The sequence below is a fragment of the Alosa pseudoharengus genome, unplaced genomic scaffold (assembly GCF_046254945.1).
Source record: "Alosa pseudoharengus isolate Yale_2024_CS ecotype anadromous, Long Island Sound unplaced genomic scaffold, YU_APseudo_1.1 YU_APseudo_1.1_scf_14, whole genome shotgun sequence".
Lineage (NCBI taxonomy): Eukaryota > Metazoa > Chordata > Actinopteri > Clupeiformes > Clupeidae > Alosa > Alosa pseudoharengus.
Window position 1 is genome coordinate 39548542 of NW_027468609.1, and position 14885 is coordinate 39563426.

General features: G+C 39.0%; 1 protein-coding gene across 1 annotated transcript in view; it reads left to right on the forward strand.

Moving 5' to 3' along the window:
• The window catches only part of arsb (arylsulfatase B), a 141278-nt gene extending 129991 nt beyond the window's left edge, over positions 1-11287 (forward strand). Inside the window, exon 8 of the mRNA XM_076284923.1 lies at positions 10837-11287. Within this exon, the coding sequence (XP_076141038.1) occupies positions 10837-11105 (269 nt within the window). The 3' untranslated portion in view covers positions 11106-11287. The remainder of the gene's footprint in view (positions 1-10836) is intronic.
• Positions 11288-14885: the final 3598 nt, after the last annotated feature.

The window sequence follows — 14885 nt, forward strand, 5'->3', positions numbered from 1 at the left end:
TGTATGATTGTCAGTGGCTCAGTGGGATAATGCCTTGTGCTGGTGTTTGTTAGGTTGAGAGTTCGAATCCTGCTAGAGCTTTGGGCTCAAGATTGGTTATTGAAGATTCACACCATTGAACAGCACCTGAATGACATCAGGCAATCAACATTCACACTCATTAGTTGCCAAGAGTCACAATGCCGACACACTCTATGGCATATAGGGGAACTTCTTTGTTTACTATTTTTCCTTCATCATTAAGTCTATCGTATTTATATTTCATCCATTACTCTTCTTCTCAACAAATGTCTAATTGCCCCAGAATTTCCAAACGTTTTCAGGTGTTCTCTTTCAGGAAAGCCCTTCATTTTATTGTCAAATGTATACTTGGAGTTTTTCTTGTGTGTTTACCAATACACATTTTCACCATGTGACTGGCAAAGATGTAGGATTGACAGTGGCTTAGTGGGATAATGCCTTGTACTGGTCATCCTTAGGTTGAGAGTTCAAATCCCACCTGAAGCATTAGTGTTCAAATACTGTTGGGTTGTGGAGGTTCGCATACTAGAATAGAATGTTGTGGAGGTTAGCACACTATAACATACAGCATTACAGCTACTTGTCAATATGGACTTGTAGTGCAAGGCAAGTATAACTGTATAATTATAGGCTGTTTATCTTATTGACTCCAACACAGAACCCACCACCACAAATGCAATTCAATTCTGTGGGAAACACTGCCTTCCATTATCAAACCCTTCATCTTATCCACAACAAATAAATAGTCCTGTAGAATCAAGTATTGTTAGAATACTGTTGGGTTGTGGAGGTTAGCACACTATAACGTTACAGCACAGGGTAATCCTAATTTTATGGATCAAATTTATTCCAATCTAACTCAAAAGTTTTGAACAACACAAAGGTTTTATCCAGATCAAAACCAAGAATAGATTATGTGATCTAATCCAATTTCAGGATCCTTGTTTCCTTTTGAACAACCCATTTTCAAGATTTGATCCAATCCGATAGCCGAAATCCGGTAACTGAAATCCGATAACCGAAATCCGATCACATTTCTTTTGAACAATTGTGCCCAAACAATCAAAGCATATGTAAAACTAAAAAGCTATGGTACCTCATGTTCGTTTTGCTCGGACCCTGTAAATCACCGCTTGCGGTTATATTTATTATTATTTTTCCCGTCTCCCTAATTTTTTGTCAGCCCTAGCGCCTAGGCCCTTTGAGACAGAGACACCGTTCCAACTTTAAAACGTCCGGTCAGTACCGGTGTAAGTTGGTCGCGAAGATGACGTCAGGTGGGCGTGCCGTTCGTCCGCCATATTGGATTGAACAGAAAGCGAAACTAAATTTTCACAGGTCACAAATTTGGTCCGAACGCCACGAAACTTGACGTACATTATCCTTGGACAAAGCCTCAAAAATGTTAACGGAAGGATTTTTGATTTTCGAAAGCGTTTGCCCGTCACAGCCAAACGAAATCGTCGGCGAAGCTCCGAAACAGGAAGTCGTCCATATCTCAGGAACACTGTCACATATCGATACCAAATTTTGTATATGAACTGGGGACTCCAGTGTGAGGGTGCATAGGCAAAAAAAAAAAAGAAATATTCCAAAAGTTTCCATCATTTGGCAAACCACCCACAGGTATTTGGTAACTCACACCATTCACCTTTTCACTATTCACCTTCAATCACAATGCCTTCCATGTATGCACAATGTCTCAGAGCAGACACAATGTCTCCAGGCAACCTTGCCCAATACTGAAATCCTTGCTCTGCCATGGGATAGTATGGACTTACGAACTGAAATAGCAGGGAGAACAGTAGCTATATATAGCTTACATAATAGAGTTGTTTTCACATTGACGGTATTCAAATTACATTTTTCATTATTGTTACATATCATGATGGGAGAGTATTATTAAAAATGTTACAAGTATGCAAATGCATATGTTTACGGGCATTTAGGTTTTACTGTGTTGTTTTGTTGTAAAGACATGCAAGGCATTCTGGACCGTAATGAAAAGTGGTCGGCAGCACTCCATAGGCTACGTATTAATATGAATAGGTGTTTCTGTAAACCTAGGGACAATAAACAGCTATCTCTGTTACAAAAACGAGGTCTTTATAGAGCAAATCCATATAGATTATTTGTCAAATAAACCAGTAAAACAGAATTAGGGGATGGAATATATAACATTCACACTCATAGCTCATATTTTTAAAATAAATCAGTAAAAAAGTATCCTGACAAACAAGCAGCATTTTAATGCCTTAGTCATATTTCATAATTTCAAATTTTTCTACCTGATAGCCCAGTTTGAGAGGTGCAAGACACGTGACATTATTTATTTTTTCAGCCAATCACTGCTGTTGTTTTATTTTATTGATTTGATTTTAGTCATAGAAGCTAAATTCGAAGGCAGGCCACAGGTAAAATCCAACGAACCGCATTCACCCCGCAAGGCAATAGTTGAATAGAGCTTTTGAGGTATTGCCACTGCTCCAACACTGAAAGACACTGTTAGAATGCTTGGATCAAGCCAGGTTCAGCATAGCGTATGCCACTGTCTGCTCACGTTGGTGACCGGACCAGGGCAAGCACACTTTCACAGTTCCCACCGGAAATGCAGTCTAGTTGTTATTCTACTTTTTTGCTTTCCTGTTTTTGAGATAGTTAACATGGTCGATCCGATTCATGTCAAAGTTGGTATACATGATGCCGAGATGTTCCTGATTATAAATTGAGAGATTAAAAAAAGTTTATTTTTTTTATATGTTGTAATTTGACGAAATGGCGAAATTATTAATTTTAATACCCTTACACATAAACAATAAATGTGTCATAATTCACCATGCATGGCTTGAAATGTTTTAAATTTCACAGGTCATTGAAGACCATGTTAATGATAATATTCACATGCCCATAATGATTGTTTGGCATAGCGCCACCAACTGGCAACAGAAAGAATGACAATTATACTGATGTCACATGATCAATTTGAACATGCTCCTCCTAGACGGTTTGTCAGATTCATTTGAAATTTGGCAAACATTATGCCAAGATGTCGCTGATGTTAAATTGTGAATGGATTTTGGAATGTTGTAATATATTTGATATTTTAATATATCACCACATAAACAGGAAATGTGTCATAAATCACAGTGCATTGAATGAATGGTCTGAAACTTCTCAGGTTAATAGATATCATGCTTATGGGCCTGCCTGGCATAGCGCCACCACCTGGCCAAGCAGGAAATGTGCCAGAAATGGACAATGCCTTAAGTGATTGATCTGAAACTTTATAAAATATTGGATATCATTATTGTGATGATATTCACATGCGTAATTCACAGGCCTAGCATAGCGCCACCTTCTGGCCAAGCAGGAAATGTGCCAGAAATGCTCTATGCTTTGAATAAATGGTCTGAAACTTCTCAGGTTAATAGAGCTGGTAAGTCCCGCCCTTTCCGCTATCCCCGCTGGACCTCTAGATTGAAAAATCGTTAATGCAAGTGAATGTTAGAAAATAATTATTTTCTGATCCCGTTTGAATTTTGCCACGAATGTGAACATATGTTGTGTGTGAATTTTTAATATACATTTTCGTGTAAAGATTGCTACAATTGAGCGGGTAGAAGTTTGATGCGGTTAAACTTTGTGTGAGAGCACTTTGTGGACTACAACTTTCCGCTAGATGACAGCTAACTAGTTTCCCATAACAACCATCAGTTGGTCGAGATGTAGAGGGTTATTAAGATCGACTTTGAACACAGTGAACCATACAACTTTACAATCACACTGTATCATAGTGTTAATGTATTGAGTGAAGCTAGACATGTTTCGAATATTTTTGTTACCATGTGTGTTTATTCCTGCCGTTACAAAAACTAGCATCTCAGTTAATGGCGTAAACAGGCGACATGTAGTCTTTCTCGTTATGTCTTTTCCACAACTGATAGCCGAAGAATCATATAATCTACTGTCAAACTCGTAACATGAAAAATTATATTAAAAATTCACAGACAACATATGTTCACATTCATGGCACAATTCAAACGGGACCAGAAAATAATTATTTTCTCACATTCACTTGCATTGACGATTTTTCAATCTAGAGGTCCACTGGGGGTTTAGCGGATGGGCGGGACTTACCAGCTCTATAGATATTATGATTATGATGATATCCAGACACCCAATGGGCCTGCCTGGCATAGCGCCACCACCTAGTCAAGCAGGAAATGTGCCAGAAATGGACAATGCCTTAAGTGATTGATCTGAAAGTTTACAAACATTTTGGACATCATTATTGTGATGATATTCACATGTGTAATTTGCATGCCTAATATAGCGCCACCATCTGGCCAACCAAAAAGTGTATCAGAAATGTTCTTTGCTTAAAATGAATGGTCTGAAATTTCTCAGGTTAATATATATTATGATTATGATGACACCCAATGGGCATTACACCCCCACCTGGCCAAGCGAGTAAATGTGGCAGAAAATAAAATACAAAAACAAATAGCACACGCATCAAATATGTACATTTCACAAACGCACCACGTCGGTGCTTTGTTGGATTCCGACATGTCACGGGTTGCGGCCCGCAGGTGCTCGGGCCCGCCATTGCCGCTTGCGGCTATATTTAAAGAGTGTTTTTCATCTAAAGGTTCAACTTCATGCTTATGCACTAGACTAGGTATACTAAGTGCTCTCCCCAATCCCAGACTTTTTTACATTGCATGTTTGTTTGTAATGGATACAAACAGCCTATAGCTGAATGTCTATGGAGGGACGAATGAAGCTGTCCTCCCGACCAGGCAACCTCATTCTAAGTAAATGCACACATATTCCCTCACGGGATCAAAAGAGTATAGGCCTATATACTTATACATATCTGTGTTTATAGCCTCCTATATGTATTGCAGGTGAGACATGGAAAAGCAGTTTTAGAAAAATGAGTTTTGCCATGTTAACCTATGGAGAGTGACGGCCAGTGGGTCATGAAGGGCAGTTATTTGGATACGCGGTGGCCTTACCCACGTAAAACAGAGTGAAATAACATTTTGTAGCCTACTATAGAAACATTATATTATTGGAAAAATGTATTATTCTAGCTATAATAGGGCCATGGTATAACCGCGATACAGCGCTTCACGATGACGGCAATGAGGTAACAGAATACGCAATCTATCTGAATATCTGCAATCTAGCAATCTATCTGAAATAACACCTATTTGAAGTAGGCCTATTATTCATGTCACATAGTGTGTGTTAGTGTAGGCTACATAGCTTAAACTGTAGGCTATGTTTAAACTGTATTTCGAGTTTAATGTCGGCATGTCAAGATTAAAGTAGATATGATATTTCAACTTTATTCTCGAAATGTCGAGTTTAAAGGGAAACTTGGCAGGATTTCCCCCTCTGCTGGAGAAATTGTGCATTATGCTATTTCAAACTGGGAAAAGGTAAAGATGAAGCACATGGATTTGTTTACAAGCTAGCGAACGGTTAGCATAAGTTTGGCAGAACTATGTGGATGTTACAAGGTAAAAAAAAGATTTAAAACGAGTTTCTTGTTTCTCACTTCTCTTTCCGGGACGGTAGTCTCAATGTTGCAAGGTTGGTTTTCCGCCTGGGGACGCTAGGCGCAGTGGGGAAAGTCACCATTTTCACCGGAACAGGTCATTTAACCATCCAAATGATTTCTAAACGGGTTTATTACGTTGAAATAGTTGCCAAGTTCCCCTTTAATGTCGACATGTCAACTTTAAAGTCAACATGTTGAGTTTAATCCCGCCATGTGTGGCCCTAATACTCCGTCGTATTTTACACATTCAAAATAAAGAATGTATCAACAGAAGTTGTTAAGAAACGAACATGACATGTACAGGCTAAAGCATTACCTTGAGAACAACTTCTTTATTTAACCCCTTATTATAGCTCTGCAGGGTGTATATCCAGAAAGCTTCACATTGTAATACAATTTTATCTATGTATCTGCTTCTTTTTGAGCACTTCACTTTCTCTATATCTCATACTTGAAGGGTACTGATGTTGTGTTAAGAATAAAGTGAACCACCACAGGGTAATCTCGGTCATTTCGTTTGATGGTACTTTTATGTTCGCTTATTCTTTGTTTAAGAGATCAACTTGTTTTACCAACATAGACTAGGCCACACAGACAGGTTATATATTGTATTGAGAATCAAAACCCAGAATCTGACAATGAAAACACAGAATCTGTAACCAAGACATAAGATTCTGTAAACAACAGCAGTGCCATCTTTGTCAAAATTTTATACAAATGTTTTTCAAATGTCATATTTCACATATATAACAGTTTAATTTCATATTTTGCAAAGTAAGTCATTCTGTCTGCTATTAGAGAGGTCCATTTAAGTATCGGTTCTCTCAGTCTCGGTCTCAGTTCTGAAAGATTGTTGCTTGAGGTTTGGCATGAATTTGACAGCAGGTGGGCAGGATGTATTGGCCATCTTTCTGGTAACCTTATGTCGGTCTTACATTTTACGATTTTCATGCGATTTCACAGTCGGCAACTACATTTCCAAAATCGGACAGATATTATGGGAGTTGTACTGGAGTCACGGCACGCTTCCATCAACTAGATTGTTTATTGTAAGGTGCCAATCTTAGCAGTTTTAAGTCAGTCATAGTCAATCTTTTTCTAGTTTTGCCGCTACGACAATATCAAACATGTTTGATATTATTGCAAGTCTTTTAGTGGTGGCTCATGCAAATAATGAGTGAACAACATAAAAACCAAAAGTGACTTCTCCAACACCAAACAGGAAGGGGCAAAGTAGGTGACAGCTGTAGCCTATATGATAATTTGTTATTTAGTTTCTTATAAATTATTAGTCGGCTATTCCATGTGACAGAACAACTCTATTTAATGAACATTTTGTGTAATAATTCACGGCAAATTAATAAACTAAATATGGTGGTCCAAGAGCAGACCATGCACCAGTCCATGCATCAGCCCGACTGAGCAGTGATGACAGCATAGGATGAGACAGGTAACGTTACGAAGCACTGCCGTTAACGTTAACCGCTTTCACACACACAATATAAAATACACGATGATAAATATAAAATTCAATATCAAAACACTATTATTTACACGATTACTCCTGAAATAACTGCTATTAACTGCACATTCACTATATAAAAATCACTGTTTGGAGGAAAGGGTTCGCGTGCTGTAGCCGGTTTTGAAATGATTTCGCGCGGTTCGTGCATTGCTTATATATTATTCAGTGAGGAGCGGTGGTTTATGGGATGAGTATTTCCTTTGCTCGGAAATGAAAATATGTACACAGTCTTGTACCTTTGACTCTTTTTGGATTTTCTCTTCGTTTTTTCACTCGAAATTATATGTTGTATGCTTATGAGTTATGCCGTAGCTGGTTAGCCTAAGACATGCTGTAAAACTCTTTAGATACGGATTTTTCCAAACGTCAATGGGACAAATGAATGGGAATCTTACATCCGGCACCTAACCGCGTTTTTGCTGTGGGCGGGACTGTGCAGCTCTTTAGGGAGGGAAAGTAATCTCATCGCCATCTAGTGGTTGCGTTCCTAGAGTTTAGCGGAGGGGATGGGATTTTTTTTTAGAAAAAATATATCTCGGTGCACATTGGGATCTTAATTTAATGCCTTCCAAATGTTAGGCACTGGGGTCACCTCTATTGCTTCAAGTGGTCATACCTTATTTTTAGGATCAGTTGAATTGTTTTGAGTTTTTGTCGTAACATGGTGATAACAAACTACAGTTGCATGTGACGTCACAGGTTTGGGCGCTTAATCTCTAGCTGATCAATACGGCAATTTGCTTAACTGGCTTACATATTTTTGTAATAACGGAAGGTGATGTAAACCGCGTGGTGATAACCTTTATGTCTGGATAACTGGTGCTGTGCTTCTACTCACATGAAGAGCTGGCAGTAAGTGTTAAGTGGCAATGCTAACCAGGCTAATAAACAAACCATGCTACCGTGAGTAACGTCGAAGGGTAAAGTCACGTGGCTTTTTTTGTAGTTCGTTTATGAAACAAAAGGAGCAATTTCGATTTTTTTAAATAAGGCAAAATAGGGTCTGACATTTTCACAGTTAGAAGATTATTACTGTATAGACACTGAAAAATATTTTTGGTGGATAAGATCGCTGATTTGGCTTCACAGTATTTTGGCCTGGCGGGTGCGTTAGTTCCAATAGTATATCAGTCCTTCAGTCAAAAAAGAACTCAATGTTGCCGATGCACACCAATGTTGCCAATGCAAATTTTAATCCAACCAGTTGTGAAAAGTGCAAAGTGCTACCAAAGTGCAAAACGTTTTTGGTCCCATTCAGACAATCATCAGTGCAAACAATCAAAGAGGAGAAACGCCTTTAAATAGACAGGGTCTAGTTGATGCTAGATCTGCCAATCAACTAGCCTAGTTAGGTTGAAGTGCAGTTGGCACTCTGTAAAGCGCCATTAGACATGTGTAAGTGAAATTAAATTAAATTGATTTGAATTGAATTTTATTAAAAGGCATTGTCCACCTAATAGGTGGTTGACATACAACATACATAGATATACAATGTAAGGTGAGAAATATAAAATAAAAAAGTATATTGGAATAGAAATAATGAAGAAAATAAATAATAATTTTGGAAACTATCAAGAATGCAGACATGGAATATTCATTGGGATTTGAAACTACAATTCAAATACCCATTCACCATAATGGTGTTAACAAGTATGTAGATATACACAGTATATTAAGTCTAGAGGAAACGTGTCAGGTCCAACTCATCATTTAAACCATTGGGCTGCAGTTTTTAAATGAAATATCCACCATGCTTCAAGTTGGAGGAGAGCCTGTGCCGCACAGCTCCTCCTACGGGTGAAAAAGACTATCAATGCCCAAGAATTTTAAATCAGATACTGAGTGATTGGCCTCAGAAAAGTGTTGCACAACTGGTGATTTTGGATCCTTTCTACTAATAGTGCCACGGTGCTAATTGAAATAAATATTAGCCTGGCGGGCCATCCTATATCATTGAAATGTGTAGTCTGGCATCGAACCATTCACCTCGCTTAATCCAAGGGGCGGGCAGAGAATTGTCTTTCAAACTGCCTAGGCATGCAAAACGGCAATGAATCCTTCTTCGAAAGGAATGACTTAAGTGCATTGTGTTGCTCAACTTTCAAAGAAAAGCACAAGTCCAACTTCTCCAAAGTTGACACCACCGCCGATTCAAACAACCGCTCTTCGTTCGCCATAGCCACCTTCCTTGTTGTTTACTGTCGCAGGACTGTCGTTATCCTGTTAAGCCCGCCTTAAGACTCCCTAACAAAATAGAGCGCTGTGATTGGATGAGGTCCACGGCGTCAGCCAATAGAAATCCCTATGGTTTGATACTAGACGTACAGGCTGAGCAAATTAATTTGCCGCCGCTAGGGTGCGTCTAGATTTCTAGGCTAAATAAATATATGACATTGACTGAATTGCAAATTATGAATGTCGTAATGTCATATTTTTTCCCATTGGAGAAGCTGGTGAAAGTGTCAATCTTATGGACATGATTACATGAAGTGCAATTATGACAAGGGAAAAAGTTATGTCATCTAAGCATTCGCAGGGACGTTTAGAAGGATTAAAAGTGTCTGAGTCTACCAACTTATCCTTAAGGTTAGAAGACCTAGAGTGAGTGAAGAGTGGAGGACTGGGAAAGAGCTCAACCAAGAGTCCAACCAAGTCCATGGGCCGTCTTGCAGAGCTCTGGAGACATGGATCTGAAGTCCTCTGTAGTTGGAAACGCACCCGAGTCATCCGGAGTAGATGCTGGAAATCCAACTCACAGATCAGCAACTCTCAGTGGACCTCCGATAGCGACGGATCCTCTATTCCAGTCCTGAAATTCCTGCTCGCCTCTAACGTTGGAGTGACGCTGGTTAAGGCAGCTAGCAGGATAGTAGCAGCTCAGTGGACAGCTTGTTCTGGTAGGCAGCCGGTCTTTTTGGTTTCCGACAGCCTACACTCTGTAGGCTACGTGCCTCTCTGACCATGGCGATGACAGCTTTCATAGCAGTTCCGAAAGACCGCAACGTTAACGATAGCAACAGATGTCTCAGATCAGCCATCAGCCCAATAGACTTTGACCGGCAGAAACTTTAGGCGTACAGTACAGTAAATGCAAAAAAGCACTGAAAGTAACGCCTATAAGAAGTTACTCATAGACATACTCAACAGAACAAAACATGACATTAAATTACGAAAATTAAAAAAATCAAACAAAAACAAGATGCTAGATGGAGCGGCGACCTCACCAGCATTCCAGTCACCTAGCAACCACTTTTTTACACACTTTTTTTATTTTACACTTTTTTTTTTCAAATATGAGTAGCTCTGAATGAATGAAAAGACAAACATTTCTAGTAATCTAATTATAGTCACGACATGATTAATTCGGTGACATCCAGGTCAATCAAGATGTACTATTAATACTAGTCATTAGCATATTCCTATGAGGAATGATTCCAAATTACACTTATAGTAGGATTCTATCTTTTGATTCCTAATTACACTTACAGTAGGATAAAGGCACAGTTGCAAAACATTTAGTGAAATAGCATTATTTCCGTTTTATCCCACTCATGGCATAGCAGACTCCAGCAAGAGCCACATTGTTATTGTGAACGTTTGCTTCCTCTTTCTAAGACGAAAATATGTATCTTCTCTCAGGCTGCTGGTAAGAAATGACTCCTTGCACCCATACCTAATTTGCATTTCTACTCATAACAACAATGTGTCCCTCTTGCAGGCTGTCCCCTTTGGTTTCCCAAACCAGGATCAGTGTCAAGTCCCCAACCCTCTCCTCAGTCCCCCTCTACAAAAGCAGGAGTCTGGTTATATAATGTGGAGCAAGACCCTGAAGAGCGGGATGAGGTGTCCGTACTCAACCCTAAGGTGGTGGACTTTCTTCTCCGTCGACTTCAGCATCATCAGAGGGATGCCAAACCAATTGTTTTTCCAGATGATGATCCCAAATGTGACCCTGGACCCAAGGGAGCCTGGGGACCCTGGGTATAAGTGTGTCTTAACAAGGGCAATGTAAATTACCAAAGTAAAGAGCTGTATGTTGATATTGGAGGTGTATGGGAGAGATACATTTATAGCTGTTTGCCATTTTTATGTTGCATTGAACTTGAACATGTTTTTTCTTTGTCTAATCCCTGTGCTAAATAAAAGTCTCTTTTGACATTTCACAATGGTATATAGACTTAGCTAGAAATGTGTAGGCTTGCTTGGTCTGATACAATTAATTTCACCATATCTTGCGATCTGACATGTTCCATTAGGCTTTTTCATCCACTATGTCAGCAATGGATATTGATACAAATTACATATTGAGCAACCAGCAACCATATTTAGATCAATCTTTTAACAGTTTCTGGAACCAGACATGTTTCCTGTCCTTGTGTACAGGTATAAATACAGTGCATGAAAATGCACTGTTCTGTTACCCAAAGTCTTCTTATTATACTGCATGAAAATGCACTATACTGTTATTCCTAGGCTTCCGCTTACCACTTTTTCCGTACACAATTTCTCTTGAACAGTTTAACTTAGAAACTTTGTTCGAACTTTGTAACGTAGGTCTTCAAATGGACCAGGTTGCTATGTCTTTTCAACTTTGTAACTTTTGACCTCAATGTTAAAAAGGGAGCCCGATCACTGCATAAATGGGGGATATTGGCCCCCCTTCGTGCGGGGAGTGTACTACTGCTACCCTATTTGCATACAGTTCCAGGGACAGGAAATGGCCTCTCAGGAACAGGGCCGTTTCAAGGAATTTGGGGGCCCCAAGCAAAATGGACATGGAGGCCCCCCCCACCGCACGCAAAGCCTACAGGAACCACCGCCCACAGTTTATATAAATACAAAATTTTGACAGTGCAATACTGCAGTTGCATATATATATATATACTAGTTTTGAACATTTGCAAAAACACCACCGTACCATAAAATGACATGAATGTTCCAGTCTGCTTTGATGCACGGAATTTATCGTGTGGTTTTCCTAACCCCCATTTGGTAAATAGATTATCACGGTCGAATAGTTAGTATAGCATAGAAGCTATGCCACTTTCATCAAAACCTATTACAAAGCTATAGCAATGTTATGTCATTAAATACGATAAACAGAGATTCTGGAACAGATCTGCATCTTCCTTATCCCGTTAATAAACATATTACAGTATGTAACTATATTCCGTCCGTTCGAAAAACAAAGTTGCACTAACTGTTCTAGTTTGTTACAAGCAGCATGGGCCGTCAGGCAGGTAGTTAACATAAACATTTTTTGCTAGGCTAGCCCTCCTGCTGCGACATTACACCATTTGTACAAGACAAGTAGAGCTATTTTATCCAGTGTAATTTATCACTTACCACTATCTTGTTTTTTCTTGTCATCCTCTTCCTTTCTCTTCTGGCTTCCGGACGCATAACTCCGCTTCATTATGACTGCCGAGGTTTTATATTTTCGCGGCAGCAGCAGAGACCACAAACCTGGCTGGCTGGCTGCTGTCAGCGACTACTGAGAGGGGCCCCCTTGCGGGGGATCCCGGTATTGCCGGTAACAGTGTCGTTGCACTTTACTTAGGGCTGCACAATTATGACCAAAATGATAATCACGATTATTTTGATCAATATTGAGATCACGATTATTTATCACGATTATTAATTAATTTTAGTGACAAAAATATTTTTTTCCCTAAACATATTGGACTTGCTATCTGGCTCACCCAAATTCTTCCCCTCACATTTACTCCCCTAAATTTCTGCAAATATAGATTTGACTGCAACTTCCAAACAACTTCCAAACAAATGTTTTGTGCGTGCTACTTTGTTAATATTTGGGAAAACGCCCACCGGGAATCCTCCCAACGCTCCCCATTAGCCACTTGGCCAGCGGGCCACACACAAATAATAATAATAATAATAATAATAATAATAATAATAATAATGTTTTGTATTATTTAAATGACAAAATAATTATTTTATTTGTTTTAATTATTATAATTATTAATTTCTTAAGAAATACTGTTAATTTGATGCTGTTTAATTCATTTATAAATGGTGCACTGTCACTTTAAGACTCTTTGCCAGCTCCACTCAAATATAGCCTATGGCTAGTGCTGTGCCCTCTCACAGTTTATAAATGGTTAGTAGTGGGAACTACTGTCGCCATCGCCCTCTCTCCCACGCTCAAATGCATAGACAGTAAAAGTCAAATGCGTCCCCAATTAAATGGACTAGCATAACGTAGTTAGATCTGCTGCAATGGAGATACTATGTATCTCGATGTGACTTGGTTAACTTAACTTGCCTGAAATCCGAAATATTTTCGAACAATGGATGATCGAGGGACAAGCTCTTGGCCTTCTGCTGTGCCACACATTTGATTTTGATCGTTGTTTATTGTATAGTCTAACTAGCCTACTAATAGTTAACATAATGTCACTAGTCCACAGTGCATCAGGCTGAGCAGTGCAGGGAACAGATTGGTTGGCTGCATGCAGGCACATGGTCAGACAGGTTTAAGGAGCGCTTGATTTGTTTTGTAGCGGAGCGTTCTATGGGTTGCCAGGTTGGTTCTATGGGTAGAGCACGCATTTGAAATATCGCTCGATCACGCAAATTTGATCGTGGGAAGCAAAAATCGTGATCGTGATTAAAATTCGATTAATTGTGCAGCCCTAACTTTACTGCATTGACTATCAAAAGGGCACTCACAGTTTGTCGTTGTATTTTATTTTTAACTAGTCGTTGTCTTGGGGCCCCTGGCCAGCTCGGGGCCCCAAGCAATTGCTTGGTTTGCTTGCCTTCTAGCGACGGGCCTGCTACAGTTAAGAACAAAATTATTCATACCCCTGGCAAATATTGATTTAATGTTGATTTTCTCTTGACCAATATGTTTGTTCTGACTGAATGACACTGCCAATGTGGTAGAAACATGGAATCAAAAAAATAAGCGTTTTTATCTTTTTTTTAATTTTTATGAAAAATGACGTATCCACAATTATTCATACCCTGTTAAAATAATCACTGGAAACATCTTTATTTGCTTTATAAGCTCTCAAAATGGTTCTTATAATATGTACCAAGCTGCTCCATGCCTCCACAATGAATATAGACCGCACCTTTTTTATTAATTAATATGTTGTTTGGAATGATGATTACCATACCTGTGAAGAGACTACTTCGACTGTATACATTAGCTGACACACATGCTGCACTACTGTGGAAGAATTATTTAGACTAAAGATGTATAAATACTGAGAGTCTGAAATAAGGTTTGTCTTTCTTGTTAATAGTTTATTAAATCTCTGCGCAGAGAGGTCTCATAAGCATCAGGCTATCAGGATACAGAGACAAAGTCTGTGCACCCAAGAGACAATCTGTTGTTTTCTCACACACACATTTATACCACACACATTATCATAATCTCATTGTATCATTGTATCATTACACCCTCTCTGCACATACACATGACTTTGTTGGTAAGGCAAAATGTATAAGGTAATAACCATGCCTTCTTCCAGTCAATATCATTAATTGAACTAGAAATGCAATTCCAAGGAATTACCAGTGCATGAAAATGCAACAAATGTGATGTAAAATATCATACAGATTAAAAACAAATAATGCGGATATAGTTACAATAGTGTTGCTAGGGTACATATGATGGTTGTTATGCCAAATTGAGTGGTTGCTATGGTAATCCTGTTGGTTGCTATGGTGGTTGATAGGTTGACATTGTGGTTGTTGCTAGGGTAAATCATATGGTTGCTAGGGTAGTTATGGTGG